This window comes from Pinus tabuliformis, chromosome Q (assembly GCF_031772625.1).
Source record: "Pinus tabuliformis cultivar Carrire ecotype Pingquan chromosome Q, CPIR1, whole genome shotgun sequence".
In the NCBI taxonomy this organism is placed as follows: Eukaryota; Viridiplantae; Streptophyta; class Pinopsida; order Pinales; family Pinaceae; genus Pinus; species Pinus tabuliformis.
The window spans coordinates 539,133,762-539,153,692 of NC_142296.1; the positions used below are offsets into that span (position 1 = coordinate 539,133,762).

The 19,931-nt window shown below is 36.0% G+C and overlaps 1 protein-coding gene across 1 annotated transcript; it reads right to left on the reverse strand.

The window, feature by feature from the left end:
• Positions 1 to 14,434: 14,434 nt before the first annotated feature.
• LOC149220572 (ubiquitin-conjugating enzyme E2 30-like) lies at positions 14,435 to 19,720 on the reverse strand. Its single transcript, XM_089384820.1, has 2 exons — positions 19,367 to 19,720; positions 14,435 to 14,849 (listed from the first exon to the last, which is right to left on the reverse strand). The coding sequence occupies exons 1-2, from the start codon at positions 19,580 to 19,582 to the stop codon at positions 14,616 to 14,618; spliced, it is 450 nt and encodes a 149-aa protein (XP_089240946.1). The 5' UTR covers positions 19,583 to 19,720; the 3' UTR covers positions 14,435 to 14,615.
• Between the last annotated feature and the right edge of the window lie 211 nt (positions 19,721 to 19,931).

Below are 19,931 nucleotides of genomic sequence, written 5' to 3' on the forward strand. Positions count from 1 at the left end.
TAGATCACACAAAAAAATTCGTGGAATTCGATTAGGTCTAGGTAGTCTTTTTTTTAATTTTTTAGATTTCTTGCGGGTCAAAAATTACAAATAAAATTGTATTTAAATTATAATAAGTGTAGTCTAGAGAAGTTGTATGGGGTATGAGTAATCAAAATTACACCTCTCACCCTCAACTTTCTACTATAACACACTTTTAGGGGTTAATAATGTGTTTTGGACCCTCAAAACTTACATTTCTTAAGTTTAGTGGAAATTGTGGCATTTAATAAAGCCAGAAATTAAATAAATGGAGAAAAATAAATATTCACACATGTTAAATGTTGTGGAAATGAGGTGGAAAATGATGGAGAAGTTAAAGTGAAGTCCTAAGGTGTTGTGGACTCCTAAAATCAAGAGAAAGACATGTGCTCAAATAAAATCTAATTTATGGCATTAAATGAGAACGTTGCTTACATGGAAATTCGAATTTGTGAAGTTAATGCACATCTGAGAGGATTTGGGAGAATATTTGGTGGAGATTTTTGTGGGAAATTGTCCCCACATGGGTTACCACCTATATACACTTATCATTCCTTCATAAAATTCGAATTTGGCACATAAGGGAAGAAAAAAATGATGTCCGCTTGCCAGAATTTGATTTTTACACTTAGCATTGGATCTCCATTCAACAAATTCGAATTTCTCTTTGGAATTGTCACATCATGCCACTTGTTTAATCACTTCTACATTGGTATTGGCTCCAATGCCATTTGTCATTGTCATTCTTCATTGGGATTTGGTCCCAACTCTCTATATAATAAAGCCCGCTCTCTTATTGTATCATGTAATACGAGCTATTGTGATTGAGGAGCTCTGCGAGATTGTATTCATGACTTGCAATATAATACAACAGTCTTTGGGGTAAAGCGTGATGATGTTCTTCTCCTTGCATGTGTGGTAAATTCTTAACTTCTTGTTATTCTTCTATGTATTTCCTCATGTCATTATTTATTTCATGCTTGTTTCAAGTTATGTTAGTATGCAGTTATATCATATTAGCATAAGAATTAATTATTTGTTTTAGGAAAAGAAATCTTCTAGTGGATAATAGAGGTATCTCTAGGAATTCTTTCCACTGCACTTATTTAATTTCATGTCGATTTAATGATTTGTGGTGAAGTTTTGTAGATGAATCATTATTTGGTCAAGCTTTTCAAGCGTGGGGAAATTCTCGGAAGAATCAACCCATATTTGAAAAATATTCAAGGAGAACCCACATGTTTTGAATTCCAAAGTCTCATCTATATCTTATTTGTGTCTTGCAACGATTCTTTCAAGTTTTTTAAAGCTTTTATTTCTTGCATCAAAATATCAAACTTGGAAAAAATTTATTTTATACGTATTGTACTTCATTTACCAATATCTAGCTATTTCAAAGAGCTAAGTCATGGGTAGTCAAAGAGAAGAGTTTGCTCATACTCTTTGACCTAGCCTCTTGTAGATTATTTTTGTAACATACTTTGTTGTCATTTTGGTCTAACATTTGAGTTATTTTTGTATACTTTTGAGCAAGATAATTTCCATGCTTTGATTTGTAGACTTATTCATCTTGAAAGCATTTATAATATCTTGTGCTAACAATTTAGTGTTTCACTTTTCAAAGTTATTTCGGTTTTCCATTTGAAAGCATTTCACTTCATTTTAAGCAAAAAATAGTTTCATTTCTTTAAGAGCAAATACTTGGAAGGCACTCATTGTTTATGTATTTCATGCTTATCTTATGATGGTTATTGCTCATATCAATTTTTTGCTTATAAATCTTAAAGAGATAATCTATTTAACTCTAACAATTCTCCTAGAAACTCACATCATTTTTCAATTAACTTTTCATTAGGGACCACCCCCCTTAGCTAACCTAGGAGATAGCTCAAAAGGAAAGAGTCAGGATTAGTGTGACAGCCCCTTCTCTAAGTTCCCTGCCACCAACTACACCTTGTGGGGTTGAAGGCTTTCTCACTGACTTGTAGGTAGGTGCAAGCGGCAGGGTCAACAAAGACTGAAGACTAACTCGCTCCAATTGAACTTGTAACTGCCACCTCGTTTTGTAGTTAAACTGATGAAGACTCTACTTAACTGAAGCCCCAACTTTGTGTTGAAGAATGCAACTAGTGTCGCTCTTCATAATTGTACTTGATTCATGATGTAATATATTTGTCAAAATATATTTTTATTATTATTTAAATTGACTTATTAAAGCATGGATTTCACGCTTGGGTCAAGGGTCAATAGGTCAAGCCTCCTTTGAAGGCCTTTAGGATTTTCTTGTTAAGTCAAAGTCAAAATGTAAGAAATCCTTCTTGGATTCACAAGTGTCAAAAATAGAAATTTATTTGTTTTTGTCTCCTCCATCAAGTCACCTTGCAAGTCAGCGTCCAGATTGATCCTCTCCAAGTCAGCTTCCACAAATTATTTATGTCGCCTCAATTACAGGCAGGAACAACTATTTATACCCAAGTGACATCGACCCCACAAGAATGGAGTTTGGACAGGAAGATTACAGAGGTATGAACCGCAGATTATAGGGGACCTCCGAACTTCAAATTACAAAGGTTTGAATTGCAAATTACAGGGGTCCGAAAATTCATGGAAATTATAGGGAGTCGAGTTTCAGAAGTACAGGGACCAAAAAGGGTTGCTAAGAGATAACATTAAGTCCGAAAGTAACCGTGTTGCAGTGAGTTTACAGAGAGGAGGTAACTACGGGTCCAAAGCTTCAGGAGGTGATTATAGAAAGAAGTATGAGGTACAAAACTGAAATTACATGTGTCTTCCTTTGTGATCTTCCTTTGTTTGGAATTTCTCTTAACGAATGAAACATAATAAATGAAAGGAATTAATAAGAAGAAAAGCAATCACAAGAAAATGTCAAGACCTAAGAGAAATCTATCTAAAACTCTAATCGATATGATGCCATAGATTTCTCAACATGGTATCAGAGCTTGGTTCACTAGCATAAGGGCAGTTAAAAAGTTATAACAATAATAAAGGGCTAGTCTCCTTAGACAAAACTCCTAAAAGAAAAATACAAGCAAGGAAGTCAACATTCTAGGAATATATACAAAGCATAACCTTGTGATTAGGCCAGGCAAGTAAAATAATTTGAAGAATATAGAAGCACTGCTCTTGAAAACCGATAGGCTAGATTAATAGCCCATTCAAAGTCAAATGTTTTGATAAAAGGAGCGAAGTTTTGGGCAAACATATTAAGGTCTAGAATCACCTTTCTAATTTGAGTTAGACAGCTAGCAAGAAAAAGGACCTAACGCCGAGTTGATTGGAGTCTCTATAAGCATAAATAAAAGGACCAACTTTATACTTCAGTGACGAATACGTGCGCTTATATATAAAAGACCAAGACCGAATTTTGAATATCTGTTACAGTCATCATATCTAGCTCTATTTCAGTCTTATGCCTTTAAATACAGGTGAAACCGAAGGTTGTGATAAGAGGAAGAAACTGAGAATTTAGGCCTTAAATATTGTTTTTGGACTCTCTCTTCTGGACCTTCAAAGGATATCACGCTAAAGAAAAAGACATACCTGTAACATCTCGCTTATATCACACATTGACTGATCCAAGAAATATATGATCAATAGCCCTAATCAAAAGACCAAATTCATAGTGAAATCTTCAGAAGTATCTAGACCGAAGGAACCTGTGAAAAACAGTGTTAAAGAAGTAACAATTTTATACATACATGTAGTATTATAAAAGATGAGTTTGAAAGATCCATTGTTCAAGCTTAGACGATAGAACAATAAGTCGACCTATGGAGCCTCATCCTCTAAAAGCATGCAACATGTCTTCATTCTACAAGGAAAGGGTAACAAACTCTATAGAATATTTATTCTCCAAAGGTATATAAGTTTTGAGGTATGTATAACTTACTTATTTTCTAAAAATTGGTTTCTAGGAATGGCAAATCTTCATTAGAATTTGATAATCTCTAGTAATAGTACATATGATAGTCACTCTCTCATTTACTTGTTCCCTCTTAAAGATCCTATCTCCCAATCGTTTAGGGTTTATAGTTAGTCTATGATATCTGGCGATTCCTGGCTATAGTACAACCCTAGAAACTCTCTAGATTCTAAACAACCATCACAATATTGTACTTGCATATTTTTTGGTTGTACTTGTCAAGAAATGTTGTAGGGACATATTAAGATTGGTGACTTGGTAAATCAATTCCTTGAAAGCACAAATTGACAAAAAAGGAGATGAACTATGAAAAGGCTATCATATTTAAGAGGGAGACCTTTCATTAAGGAAAACTTACCAGGTTTGTAAATAGAATAACTCAAGTATTATAATTTATAATAATTCTTCTTCATACTATAAGGTGGGGTCATTTTGAAATTTGTTGCTAACTCTCTCATGTTTAGGATTTTGAATCCTAATGGTCTTTGTTAGGGAGATTAATCATTAGATTGAATCTACCCTTATTATACTATCTTATCATTTGTTTATGAAATTATAATCAACATGATTCACTATGAAGCCCATAGCCTCTTGATGTTAAGGGTATGTCAATGAAACCCTAATCTACTTAGGGGTTGTTAATGAAGTTTAGAAATCCTATTCTTTTGAAGTTTAGGGTTTTGATATTGTCATGGAAGAAAGATCAGTTCTTTAGGGTTTGGTAATTTAGGGTTTATAAATAAAATCCTTGTGATGTCCTAGGAATAAAACCCTTGGTGTATATTTGTCCATATGATCGAAACCCTAACCTGGTCAAAATTTGTTGTATATCTAACTTTGTTGTCCTGATGATTGTACCTAGGGTTTACATCTAAAACCCTAATGGATATTGATAAGAAATGCTTGTAACCTAGGGTTTACATCTAAAACCCTAATGGATATTGATAAGAAATGCTTGTATACAAGTATGTTGTAGTTTGTAAAATCTAGGGTTTGTGCAAAACCCTAGTAGAGATTGATTTTTCTTGGGCATGATAATGAAACCCTAGAAGTATATTGTTTTCATGATTTTGAAAATGAAATCTAGGGTTTACAACAAACCCTAGTAGAGACTAACATGTAAAAGCATATTGTTGAAACCTTATATAGTGCAGTTGTTATCTGATTGAATTGTTGACATTTAAGGTATTATGTCTCGAAGATGGGGTCTAGGGTTTATGATAAAACCCTAGCAAGAAGTTGAAGTCTAATATGTAAAAAGATGTGTCTCTTCTTGATTATGAACCTAACTAGGTTTAGACATTTGATATCTATAGTTTATTTGTTTTTAATGCTCCTATTATAACATGCTAACTAAGTTGACTTCATGCTCTATTTGGTTGTACTTGTTGAAAGATTGTAGGTACATGATATTCAAAAAGATAAAGATTCTTACCTCATATTTGATACTAGTTTGATGATGATGTTGAGCATGATGGAAAGAGGGAGTTGTAAGAGCCTCATAGATGACCTTGTAGAAAAATAAAAGATGAATTATTGATGAAGAAGGACTAGCTTGTGTGAATAAAAGAATAAGTTTGTGTATATCTCCCTAATTGAGCAGAAGGACTAGCCTGTGTCACTGAAAGAATAAGTTGTGTATATCTCCCTAATTGAGAGGGAGTAGATGTCTTGATGAATAGGCCATTTGAGATTAAAGAATATTTGAAGCACTAATGAAGGATATTTTGGATATTTTGGATATTTTGGAAAGTGTGTTGAGGTTGAGGTTGGTGTTGTTGAAGAAACAAAGCTTCCAACAAATTGAATATGGATAACTTGATTATAAAAGTAGCATCAAAATGTTTGAGGACCCTGAAAGGTTTGTGTTTACTTATATTTTTGAAAATTTATTGTTGATTAGGGTTTGTGTTTGTACAATTAAATCTCTCCATAAAAAGGTTGAACACTCTGGAAGCATGCTTAGACAAATGGATATATCTAGTTTGATAGGGAGAGTTGAAGCATCTAATAGTGGATGCTTGGGAAGACATTTAGTCGGCCTATGTGTTGATGTTTAGATCCCTAAGAGGGAGGGTGGCATTGGTCATGGAGCTCTAACTTTGGATACACACCTAGATCCCCAGATTGATGGTTAACAAGTAAGCATGATGGTACCTAGAGTGGCTGAAAGCCCGAGTCCATCTTAGTCCCCCCTGGATACATTACCCTAGTCAGGTATCTAGTATGTAGCACTGTGTGTGCTAAAACTCTTCGTATTTCATTTCATTTTGGGATCTTCGATGTACCTTCATATGTAGGTAATTATGAATACCTCCCTAGTTAAGAGGGAGTGTTGAAGAACAGGGGTCCAAACTTCATATTACAAAGGTCAGAATTGAAGATTATAAGGGTCAGAAGCTTCAGGGAAATTACAAGGAGCCGAGTTTCAGAAGTACAAGGTCTGAAAAGGGTTGCAAAGAGATCACAGGAAGTCTAAAAGTAACAATGTTACAATGACTCTACAAAGAGGAGGTAACTACAGGTCCACAACTTCAAGAGGAGACTACAGAAAGAAGTATGAGGTACATAACTGAAGTTACATGTCTACATCATGATGAACTACTTGAACTTGCTGATGTGATTGTTTCTTAGCAGGGCTGACTTGATGGATGGAAGGTGTTCTTAGTCTAGATATCAAGGGTCTTGGTCTATCTCATCTTGATTTAGTAGTGAAGAGTTTGGATTGGGTTTTCCCCTAGGGATGGGTTTTGCCTTCGCTGAGTGCCTACATCTTGTGTTCCTTGTTGTGATCTTCCTTTGTTTGGCATTTATCTTGATGAATGAGACATAATAAATAGAAAGAAGAATTAATAAGAAGAATAGCAATCACAAGAAAATGTCAAGACCTAAGAGAAATCTATCTAAAACTCTGATCCATATGGTGCCATAGATTTCTCAACACTCTATGCATGCCAACTTGATGATTATTCTAGTAAACTAGAAATAAAATCATTCTAGCTGAAGTCTAACTTATGAGATCGCACTCATACTGAGAGAGATAAACCGAGGTCTTCACTAACTAAAGCACAACCCAGAAGACCTTTACTCACTACATTTTCAACAGGTTCACACAACAATCAATGCTCAATGGCTCAAAAGATTAGTAAGACATATATATATATCAACAAATTAATAAGCAATATTCCCTATTGATATCTAAGTTTATAAGCAAGGCTCATGTCTATTAGTGTTTGCTTTTAAGGTGAGAGATGTAAGAAAAAATCAATTATTCTTGAGATTTTCCTGTGCAATAAAGTGAACTTATGTCCAAAGGGGCAAAGATACCAACCAAGAAAGTAATAAAGAGTGTTTTGTCTCAAAGAGATAAAGATACCAACCAAGACAGTGAATTGAATGATAGTTGGATAATTGCTACAAAGTATTTGAAGACTTGAGCCATGCATTGTCATCAACCAAAGGTTAGAAGTGTGTAAAATTGCTAGATGACCCGCGTAGCGAGATGACCCATGTAGAATGGCAGTTTTTTAAAAAATAATTTACATTTAGGTATCATCAAATTCAAATACATAAGAAAATTGTAAACAAAACAACTTCATAACACATTGAAGGTACTATAAGCATTGATGATGCTTATTAGCCTCATCAACATTTGAATGCTTACTCTCACAAACCTTGTGCACAAAAAACTTACGATTTCTTGTGCCTTCATCCTCCTCATTATAGATCCAATTTGAACATGCGAGGAGGCCCAATTCTTTTTTTTTGGTAGGTAAACACCCATGGGGGATTTGAACCAGTGACCTATCACAAGGAGTGCTTTAACAATGCACCCATTCACCGTAAATCCAAAGCCCCGTGGGCGAGGCCCAATTCTATTTTAGAAGTCATTCTAATTGTACTTGTCGCTGCCACCTCATTTTGTAGTCAAATTGATGAAGACTACTTAACTGAAACTCCAACTCTACACATGCCAACTCGATGATTATGCATGCCACATTTTTAAGCAGTGTTCTCTGTTGTTATCTAAGTTTATAAGCAAGGCTCATCTCAATTAGTGTTTTCTTTTAAGGTGAAAGATGTAAGAAAAAAACTCAGTTATTCTTGAGATTTTCCCATGCAATAAAGTGAGCTTATAAAGGGACAAAGATACCAACCAAGAAAGTGAGAATTGAATCCCATGTAAGTAATAAAGAGTATGTGTCAAAAAGATAAAGATACCAACCAAGAGAGTGAGAATTGAATGACAATTGGGTAATTGCTACAAAGTATTCGAAGACTTTGAGCCATGCATTGTCATCAACCAAAGGTTAAAAGTGTGTAAAATTGCAAGATGACCTTATAGCATAGCAAGATGATCCATGTAAAATGGCAGTTGTTTAAAAATAAAATATAAAAAAGACCAAACCTATCCGAACCTATCTCGAGCATCTACTAATTGTCTCCATCTCGAACATCTACTAATTGTCTCCAATCATCTAAAAATTGTAGTCAATTTGATCATTGCAAAAATGCTTCGATGAAAAAAAAGCAAATCACCTTTCTGCCGAGGAAAATGAGTGTAATTTTGGTATGAATGACTTGTTGCATCTTGAACATGGTAAATAATGAAAATATATAAATAGATGATTTCAATATTCATAAATTTCAAAAGTGGTCAAAGCCAAGAGCACTCATTCAATAATCTCTGATGGATGAAATTTTCATTTCCAAAGCTTATTTTCCAATAATTTAACCTCCCTCCCATAGATTGTGATGCAGCCGGAGAAGGCACAAGCTAGACATTAATGATGATGAAATGTAAGGTAAACTCCAACGACTTGCTTTTAATATTAAATATTAAATATGTTAAGGTATCTACTAATGTGCTTGTTGAATCATTATCTCCGATGCCATAACTGTTTCCACGATGCAGAAGAAAGTTTAGGGCAGCCAATGTACTTGCTGAGACAAGAGGAATGTTCTATAAAATGGTAAGCATGTTCAAAAAAATGGTTTGATTTATCATGAAGGAATAATGCAATTGTGCCCTTCTTCAATTTTTAAAAGTAGTTTTAAAAAGTTAAAGATGTTCCCTCCTCTTCCTCTTCCTCTTACAAGCATTGCCTATATCAATAGCCAAAATGGGAAACAATTAGCATGGATTTCACTACAAAACTCCTTGAAACTATTGGCAGACATGTGATGGTTGATCAGCGTCATCTGTTTTCCAACACCTGTGATTTTGAGCCTTGATTGGGATTCTGGTTTTCCATCACCTGTGATTCCGAGGCTCAGTAGTTAGGATTCTGAAATCCAGGAAATAATTGCACAGGCTGTTAGGGCAAAGCATTGGTAGGGTAGATAAGGTGCTATCTAGGTGACCAACAAATTGGAAGTACGCTTAAAGTGCTGTCTAGGTGACCAACAGAAAACATGGACTGAATAGCTATACCGAATCAAGAATTGGTAATAACTTCACTTAATACCACTCCAATCGGTATTTTTTCCTTTGGAAGAGACAGTGGTTATAGTTCCCCTACACTAATTGGATAGGAACTGGGGGACAATATTGTGACTAAAGATGGAGATTTTTAATATGCTGGATTGGCATTGGAGGCTATGCAGTGACTATAGTTAGGGACATAATTCTAAAAAATGGAGAATCATAAAGGTGCAGAAACAAGAAGATAATCACCAATCTGTCTGAGAATTTCAGGTTGATGAGCTAGTTTTCCTTAGACTGCATCCGTATATGCAAGCAACTTTGAAGACAAGAGGGTTGGAAAGTGGTAGAAAATCTCAAACCCTTTTTTCATAAACGTGCAGGGTCCTCAACTGAATTGGAAAGTTACCTACATTCTTGACCTCCACCAAGTAAAATTAATAATGTTTTCCATGTTTACTTGCTTGAAACAGGTTGTGGGGCTGAATAATGTAGTCTCCGTTGAGCTATGACCCTTGTATGAAGACACAAATCTCACGTGTTAGAACTATATAAGTTGGGCAAGTACAGTACCTTATTTGAATAAAAGGGTTAGAAGGCACAACTATTATATCTCCCCTAGCATTTTCTTTGCTCGAGGGCAAGAAAAGTCGACAAAGGGGGTTTGCAGAATGCTCTGCACCCAATCCACAAGATAGGGGATTTAATGTTGATAAAGCTGTCGAGGTTGTTCAGATGGGACAAGTTTCGTTCGATTTGACATCGAAATTTTATGTTTGTCGAGGATATTGAGATGGATTAGTTGGTTCAATTTGTCATCAAAACTTCATCATTTGTGTTTGTCATTGTAGTTCTATGTCAAATTTTTCGCTGGTAAGATAATCTGCCAAATATTGGTTGTTAAGAATCAAGACAATCTAACAAATCTTGGTTGACAAGACCATCAATCACATAATTAATACCAAAGCATATGGAAATTTTGAAACCTAAAGCTACATGCAGACACCTCAATCTTTGCTACAAGCTATCTTGAGACCGATTTTGCCAGACGCGTCCATGCCACTCATCAAAAGTTTCAAACATGGGATAAGCACCCAGTCGTTTTCAAGAAAGTTGTATTTTATATTTATGTTGATAGAAGGCACAACTATTCTATCTCACCTGGTATTTTCTATACTCGAGGGCAAGAAAAGTCGACAAAAGGGGCTTGAATAATGCTCTGCGCCCAATCCACAAGATAGGGGATTTAATGTTGATAAAGCTGTTGATGTTGTTCAGATGGCACAAGTTTCGTTAGATTTGACATCGAAATTTTATGTTTGTCGAGGATGTTGAGATGGGTAAGTTTGTTCAATTGTCATCGACACTTCATCATTTGTGTTTGCCATTGGAGTTCTATGTCAAATTTTTCACTGATAAGATAATCTGCCAAATATTGGTTGGTAAGAATCAAGACAGTCTAACAAACCTTGGTTGGTAAGACCATCAATCACATAATGAGGTTGGTAAGACCATCAATCACATAATGAATGCCGAAGCATATGGAAATCTAAAAACTAAAGCTACAAGCAGACACTTAAATCTTTGCTACAAGCAATCTTGAGACCGATTTGACCAGAGGCATCCATAACACTCTTCAAGAATTTCAAACGTGGTATAAGCGCCTACTCGTTTTCAAGAAAGTTATATTTTGTATTTATGTACTGACTGGAAAGAGATTGAACAGCCGCAGCATCCGTATCACTCTTGAAGATTTCCAAGCCTGGGATAAGCGCCCACCTGTTCTCAAGAAAATTCACTTCGTCTTTATGTACTGAATTTACAAAATTCTTGTTTTTGTTACTTGCAGGCTCCTTTAGTTCACTGTTTGCTTTTATGCCTTCTGATTTGAAAAAAGTAGTCTCAGATGTGATGTTATGCCTACTTGTTATTAGTTTGGTGCGTCCACATAGGCTGTGTCTTAGCACGCAGAAAATGTCAGATCGCCTCTTTAAGCGCTTGCTTGAGAGCAGCAAATGTTATTACGATTACTTCACTAAATAACTTGGGAAAAGCACATTAATTAATTTAATTGCCGGTTAGCTATTGCACTAAGTTTCTAAGGATATATAATTTATTTATTTGTGTGACTTAATCACAATCTGTGTTCACCTCTTCCTCGATCACAATCACAGTAAGAAAGACAATTGGTGATGTGTTCACCTCTTCCTCGATCAAAATCACAGTAAGAAAGACAATTTGTGATTGAGGAAGCGATTTTATCAAGGAGTGAGAGAATCAGTCACTGAAAGGAAGAAAGTGGGCAGCAATAATTTTCTGAAAGAAAAATTTGTGAGGGACAAGAGTGAGGAGAGAGGCCAAGATTTGGAGGGAAGGAGAGGCCGAGATTTGTGCAAGCTAAAACTTGGAACGAGAGAGACTGAGATTTCCATCTGGCCGTGTGGAGCAAAGGAGGAGGCCAAGACTTCAACTAGGAGGTCGAAATTCTTCTAAAGCACAGCCATACAGTGAGCCCAAATTATTACAAGAGAAGAGGCTGAGATTTTGCCAGGGCAGAGCCATCTTCTAGAGCAGCATATTTCTTAGGGCTGAGATTTCCATCTGGCCGTGTGGAGCAAAGGAGGAGGCCACGACTTCAACCATGAGGCTGAAATTCTTCCAGAGCACAGCCTTAAAGTGGAGGCCAAATTATTACAAGAGGAGAGGCCGAGATTTTGCCAGGGCAGAGCCATCTTCTAGAGCAGCATATTTCTTAGGGCTAAATTTTCCTTGGGCTGAAAATCTAGTGGGCCATTTCCATGTTCAAATATTTGTTGTAATTTGTGCATTTCTCTGTGGATCAAGGCCTTAAATTTTCCACATTAATAAATAAAATAAAAAATCCACAATTGTGAAGAACAAATAAATCAGACCACCTATATAAATTTTAGCATGCCTTGTTTACGATTGCATTTGTTGTTAGCATTGCTCTATTTAGACAGCTCTATTTATGGTCATAAACTTGTATGGTATACCAACAAAGATACTATGAAATAAGCATGCCCCGAAAAGGCATTTATAATAAACAGAAAAGCATTAAATGGAATGGGATCTAGATTCTAAACAACATATATACAAATTGGTCAAAACAAATTCAACTCAAACAAAAATCTTTTGGGTAGCCATGCAATTTGATTTGAGATTTCAGAAGTAGAACGCAAAATACCCAAAGCGAAAAGATTCTGCATTTTCAGAAAAAGGACGTCGAAAATCTGAAAAAAATCGGTATTGGTTGCGAAAAAAAAGAAGACTAAATTTATGTACAAAATACATATTTCCTCCAGTTGGATAAATGTATAATGATACATAGCACAACCACCAATAGAAATTGTGTTTACGTCAAGAAACATTTCTGATAAACACAAATTTGTCAACATAACAATGAAGAACTTCTCACACCTGAGAAACACAATTTCCAATCATTTCCGAGGCTTTTGCATCCAAGCAATCTATGTAGAATAAATTGGCCCCTTCGAAACTTACTGATCCGAGAAGTAATTTCAGCATTTTATCTGCTCCAAGGCTGATTGGCACAAATCACAACCAACCCAACCCACTAAGATAAGTACCAATGACAAGACGCCTTGTTTACTCCAGTGAGTGACATCAATCATCCCACTTGCATGGCAATGTTTTAGCGAAAGGGTTGATAACTAGTGAACTCAGATTACCTGTTCAAAAGCAGACCTTACAAGGGCTTTCACGTCCATAACACCAATAAGACTAGATGCAAGATAACAGGTAGAGAAACACTGAAGTAATTCGCCATATGCAATCCATCCAGCCCTATGGAAGGCAACTTTTATTTCTAAATCTTGGGAAAACATACACCACATTCCCAGGACCTTAGCTGACCTCAGATAATAGTTTTCACTCTTTCAAGGAAAGGAAGGACCTTGCTGCCTGAATTGTATTAAGACCATTTTTATGGCTTATTGTTTCTCTGGCTATATAACTACTACTATCATCAGCCCCAAGGGTTAGCTCAACCAGTCGAGTTCCCGTTGTTAAAGTATCTCGCCGATCGGGAGGTCACAGGGTCAATTATCCTCGATGCCCTTGGGGTTAGGCTCAGCTAGTAGGCCACGGGGCTTGATCCCCTTCAGGGTTGATCAGCGCAGTTCTTTCCTATAGGAAAAAATAAACAACAAAAAAAAACTACTACTATCATCAATGTGTCTCTCATTAGTAGTAAACACAACTAAATTTTACAGACACTTGAAAATGGTAAATACTCCATGGAGAACCTTTCAATTTGATGCTCCAGACCAATCGCCATCTTAGCAAAAGTTCTCTCTATGATGATTAAACACAACAACATTTTTACAATATCCGAACATTTTAGCCAACCAATGACTTCTTCCCCTGTATACCAAGTTCAAATCTTTCATTTAATTGCTTCCAAATAATAGACTTGAAAAAATAAACTGAGAAAACATGAAACAATTCCTCACTTTCAAATCAGTTGCTTTTAATTCCTGTAACTATCACCCCAAAAATCGCTTTGAACAACTGAATTAGTTTTAGTACCACGGAAATTAGGAGAACGCTTTATACAACAAAAACTTATGTTTTATAAAAGAACAGAATATATTAATATTATGCACAGGGGCTCATCCGATGCTCATGAGTACAAAATTTTACAGACACTTGAAAATGGTAAATACTCCATGGAGACCCTTTCAATTTGATGCTCCAGACCAATCGCCATCTTAGCGAAAGTTCTCTCTATGATGATTAAAGTTTTAAACACAACAACATTTCTACAATATCCGAACATTTTAGCCAACCAATGACTTCTTCCCCTGTATACCAAGTTCAAATCTTTCATTTAATTGCTTCCAAATAATAGACTTGAAAAAATAAACTGAGAAAACATGAAACAATTCCTCACTTTCAAATCAGTTGCTTTTAATTCCTGTAACTATCACCCCAAAAATCGCTTTGAACAACTGAATTAGTTTTAGTACCACGGAAATTAGGAGAACGCTTTATACAACAAAAACTTATGTTTTATAAAAGAACAGAATATATTAATATTATGCACAGGGGCTCATCCGATGCTCATGAGTGCAGATTAGATATTCTGCTAATACACAAAGCATAGAGAAAACTTAAATATGTCCAAACCTATGTATTACAAGTGTGAAGTATCTAATAATTTGGTGTATTACAAGTGTGAAGTATCTAATAGTTTGCAGCATATTTTTGTGTCCAAGCCCTCGCAGTCTCTTCATAGCGAGCTCGGTTAGTCTTGTAAACATGAGCAATCTCAGGCACCAAAGGGTCATCCGGATTGGGGTCAGCCAACATGGAACAAACTGATAGCAGGACCTTGGAAATAGTAAGTGCAGGGCTCCATTGTTCCTTCAGTATATCCAGGCAGATGCTTCCATTCAGATTAATATTTGGGTGATAAATCTGTCAAAAATACAACTCTGGTCAGACATTTGATCAGTTTTCTAAACCTGTCAATATTTGGATTATTTGTTCACTGGCCGATTTTTCTAAGCCAAAGCTACAGCCCACCATGCAAAAGAAAAGGGGCAATATACTGATGAAGAGAAATATCCTGTACATAACTGTAACTGTTCTAAACTATATATATAATATATATAGATGGAGAGATACTTGTAAACATGCATGCAACGATTCCAATACAAAAGACTATTCCCAAACAAGCGTCTGTTTTCACTACAACTAATCCATAGAAGCTTCAGAATATTGACTAGAATTGTTCACTGGCTTTGGACAGGTAGATATTATGAATGAAATAATATGACCAGAATAGTCTATCAAATATTTTATAAAATTCATTGTTCTGTTTTACTCTTTCAGAATGAATACCATGGCAACTTGGATACTCATGGAACCATTTCAAAAGCTTTTTAGCTCTTGAAAGGATTTAAGCTGCACCCATGCAACTATAGTATTAAATTTAGTAGGTGTCCATTCCCAAGGCATCAACAGTGTCCATCAGGCATCTATAGTGTTCATTGCTAAGGCATCTATAGTGAAGTAATAATAAATTTCTTTTCTAGACAGATTTCAGAAATGACTAACAATGGAAAATCCCTACATCCGGGAAAACCTGAAGAGTTTATCAGATTATACGATATACATATATCCATTCCCTCACAAACAAATATATTATTTCAACTATTATGGATTTTTATTATAAATTGATACAAACATCAGTCTCTGTAGAGCCATCAATATAATCAACTCCAAACTTTACAAATAGCAACAGAAGAATACTCAGTGGCAACTACTGGCGCCAATCTGTACTCGTTAAGACTCTGGAACATCAAAGACAAACTGTTTATAAAGATTTTAGGCATTTAATCATAGACAACTTTATCATTCAGTGCCCAGAGTATCACTGTTTATCAAGATTTTAGGCACTTAATCATAGACAACTTTAGCATTCAGTGTCCAGAGTACCATCCCCTCAAATCAAGTCTACTGCCAGTCTGCCAGATGGGGAGAGTTGGAGCCCTCTTCCTCTCTCTTGCTCTGGAGAAATATATAGTGGCTTGCTTACAAACATCAGATTGAAGGTGCCCACGGGGCCTAGAATAGACAGTGACAGGGTGTTCTATTAAGGAACTCTGTGGTGAAAAGGTCAACAGTTCGAAACTCTGTGGGAAAAAATACAGCCATACTAATGGTGTGGCCTAGGCCGGCTGCGATCCCCGGGAGATTTTGATGGCACAAATGCTCCTGGGTCACAGCTACTCAAGCCACAAGTTAGGTGTGTCATTCATCTCAGGACTCACATATAGAGAGATCTAAATACAATGCTTGGACATGCCCTGAGAGGGGAAAAGGAATTCTTTGGTGGGCTTGAGATATATATATATATATTGATAGATAGATAGATACAATGCTTGGGCACACCCTGGGGGGAAGGAATTCTTTGGTGGGCTATGATATTAATATAGAGATGGGGGGAGCTATCAATTAGCTATGGATCATAATGGTGTATATATAGAGATATAAAGAGATAATTCTGTGCGTTAAGTCAATCAGTTTAATTTGATTGCTGAGTTCACTGTTAGGTTTTTTTGTCATAGGTTGACTGAGGTTCAAGACCGAGTCCAGTTGGCTTAACAGCTGCTATTATGGGCAGTGGTTGAGCCACCCTCCATCCAGCTAGAGCCACCCTCCATCCAGCTATTCCATGAAAGAGGAAGGGACCCATGACCTTTGAAAAAAAATAACCCAAGGGGTTCGCTTAACATGCATCAACCCAAGGCACATTTTCAATGGAAAGGCCATAGGTGACAAATTCAAATCGAATCCCTCAAGCTTACTAGCAGCTATCATCACTGACAATTGAGCCACCCCCCATACAGATTTCAAGGAAGACCAGGGCATCACGGAAGAGCTTGTAAGCTCTATTGCATGCATCACCAAACATCACTTAACGAAATTTTAAAAAATATAATTTTAATATTTTTATGCACTCTAAGCAAATATAAGTATACATTCCACTTCCATTCTAACTATAGACATATTACGTTTGACTAAAACTTCATAATCCTAAAAGCATTATTGCATACACGTGCAAGTAGCTGAAAATCTAAAAAAATATCTTAGAAGAAGCCCCTGACAACCTACCTAATTGGAACAAGGAACTTGCTACCTAATTGGAACAAGGAACTTGCTACCCAAAAAATTGAACAGAGGTTTTCACATACACAAAATATACTAGTTGTGCCTACGCATGGTTGTATGACTGTGTACACTGTATGCACACATATATACAGTTGGACAGTGAATATAAGTGCAGATAGACTGTATGCACACACATGTATACAGTTAGACAGTGGATATAATTGCAGATAGACATATACATAATATATATGTATATACAGTGTACACACATTTACATATATATACATACATATACATGCATACAGACAAACCCGTGTTTGTATCCATATATAAACTTGCATACATGTATATATGAAGAAACATACAAACACACATTCATACAAAAACATACACATGCATGAGCATGTAGACGTTCTTGTGGACACACATAGATGTACATGTATGCATATAAATACATACATATCTCCATATAGATGTATAAATGAATGGATATTTGTCCTTTTCCTGTTTCTCCTATCATAACTATTTTCATCAATAAGCTATTTTGTCGAAATATCCACAAAATACACAATTGGTATCTGATCTAATGAATCTTGGATACTGTTTTTATATAAACTGACATGAATCTATGTTAATCTCCCATACACATGCAAATACACACATACAGAGATACTAATGAGTATCCAATTTTCCAACACAATTGGTATCTGATCTAATGAATCTTGGATACTCATGCGTTGCAAGTTTTTATATAAACTGACATGAATCTATGTTAATCCCCCATACACATGCATATACATACATACAGAGATACTAATGAATCTTGGATACTCATGCGTTGCAAGTTTTTATATAAACTGACATGAATCTATGTTAATCCCCCATACACATGCATATACATACATACAGAGATACTACCATAAATCCATGTTGATCCACATACTTACACATTAAAACATACACAAAGATACACAACCACTCATATAAGCCTACCTCATTAAACCAGGATGAAGGTTAAAATAGGCCAATCTTTAGGTTTGAAGAATCACACTGAGATAATAAAAGATCAAAATTTTCAAACAATCACACTGAGATAATAAAAGATCAAAATTTTCAAACACAATTGGTATCTGATCTAATGAATCTTGGATACTAATGCGTTGCCAGTTTTTACATAAACTGACATGAATTTATGTTAATCCCCCACACACATGCATATACATACATACAGAGATACTAATGAATCTTGGATACTCATGCGTTGCCAGTTTTTATATAAACTGACATGAATCTATGTTAATCCCCCATACACATGCATACAGAGATGCTACCATAAATCCATGTTGATCCACATACTACACATTAAAACACACACAAAGAGACACAGCCACTCATATAATAAACCTACCTCATTAAACCAGGATGAAGATTAAAATAGGCCAATCTTTAGGTTTGAAGAATCACACTGAGATAATAAAAGATTAGGTGAAAGTGAATCTATTTTAACAAATGGTTTAAATATGATGATAATAATGGTAATTTAATTTAAGGTTACTTATTAAACCAGGATGAAGGTTAAAAAAGGTCAATCTTTAGGTTTGAAGAATCAAACTGTGATGATAAAAGATTAGGTTAAAATGAATCTATTTTTATAATAATGGTTTAAATATAATAATAATAATGATAATTTAATTTAGGGTTGCTGCTTAACCAGACACCAAATTAATGTGTAAAATCCTCTTGTTTGAGGGAGGGAAAAGTGACCCAAGTTATACAAAACCCTAGAAAAGGGACCCTAGGTATACACAACCCTATTCTTCCAGACTCCAATCGATTTTGTAACCTTCAATGACAAAACACATGTTGTTAACCTTGAAAATCTATATTAACCCTGAAATGCTATACTCCTAAGTTTCGGAATGTATGTGTATATATATGCAAACCAAAGGATTTGCAGTTGGTGCATCTGCCAGAAGCATATTGCGAATAGGGCTACCATAGGTCATAGCTTCAAATGAGGTCAAGTCCTAAAGTTAACACCACCCTCAATCTGAATTACAAGTTAAATCCGACAGCCATTGTCGCAGCTGGTGGTTGACACCATCCACATATTCTGGGGGAAAACACACATTCTGGGGAAGTGGAACATGGTGCCGTGTTCTTTAAAATATATAAATATCTTTACAAGAAGAACAAAAGACAGTATTCAATTAATTGATATTACATTGAAATTGACGAAGAATCCATGAAAAACCTGGCGTGAATAGAGTATTTAAAAGAGAGAGAGAAGGGAGGAGGAAACGAGTAAGGAGAAATACCTTGGTCTGGAAGGTGACCTTGGGAGGCTTGAAGGGGTAATCATTGGGAAAGTGAATTTGGGCGAAAAACACACCGCCTGCATAAGGAGTATCAGCAGGACCCATGATGGTGGCCTGCCAACGGAAGAGGTCGTCTCCCGCAGGTCCTGCGCTGCACGATGAAGGCGGATCCCTCTGCAAGTCCACTAGCTCTTTCTGTATTCGCCTGCTCGCCATTTTCAATTCACGCTCGCAACGACAACTATAACCCAATTCAGCGCCAACCCAAATCCGATTCTCTAATAAACAGAAACTTGTAATGGCCAGAATAGAAGTTAGGGAGGTTATATGGGCGAAAGATGGAGGGTGGATGAGCACCGACTTATTTGCAAAGGAGAATAAAAATGAGAAAAAGCGAATTTAGGTTCGCAAGGTGGCAAAATTCGATAGCCTCCCCACCACGGCTTTCATGTTTTGGGGAAATGTGACCGATGGCCACCTTTAAGTGGATTTGGACGGTTTCTGGATTCTGTTTGTGGATATTTGTGTGGGTTTTGTACGGTTTCTGGATTTTCGTTGTGGATAA

Bases quoted from the DNA above. Each gene is read 5' to 3' on its own strand.
- LOC149220572 (XM_089384820.1), bottom strand. From the start codon at position 19,582: ATGGCGAGCAGGCGAATACAGAAAGAGCTAGTGGACTTGCAGAGGGAT. The intron at 14,850-19,366 runs GTATTTCTCCTT...TATTTTTGACAG, and splicing joins AGGTCACCTTCCAGACCAAG to ATTTATCACCCAAATATTAA.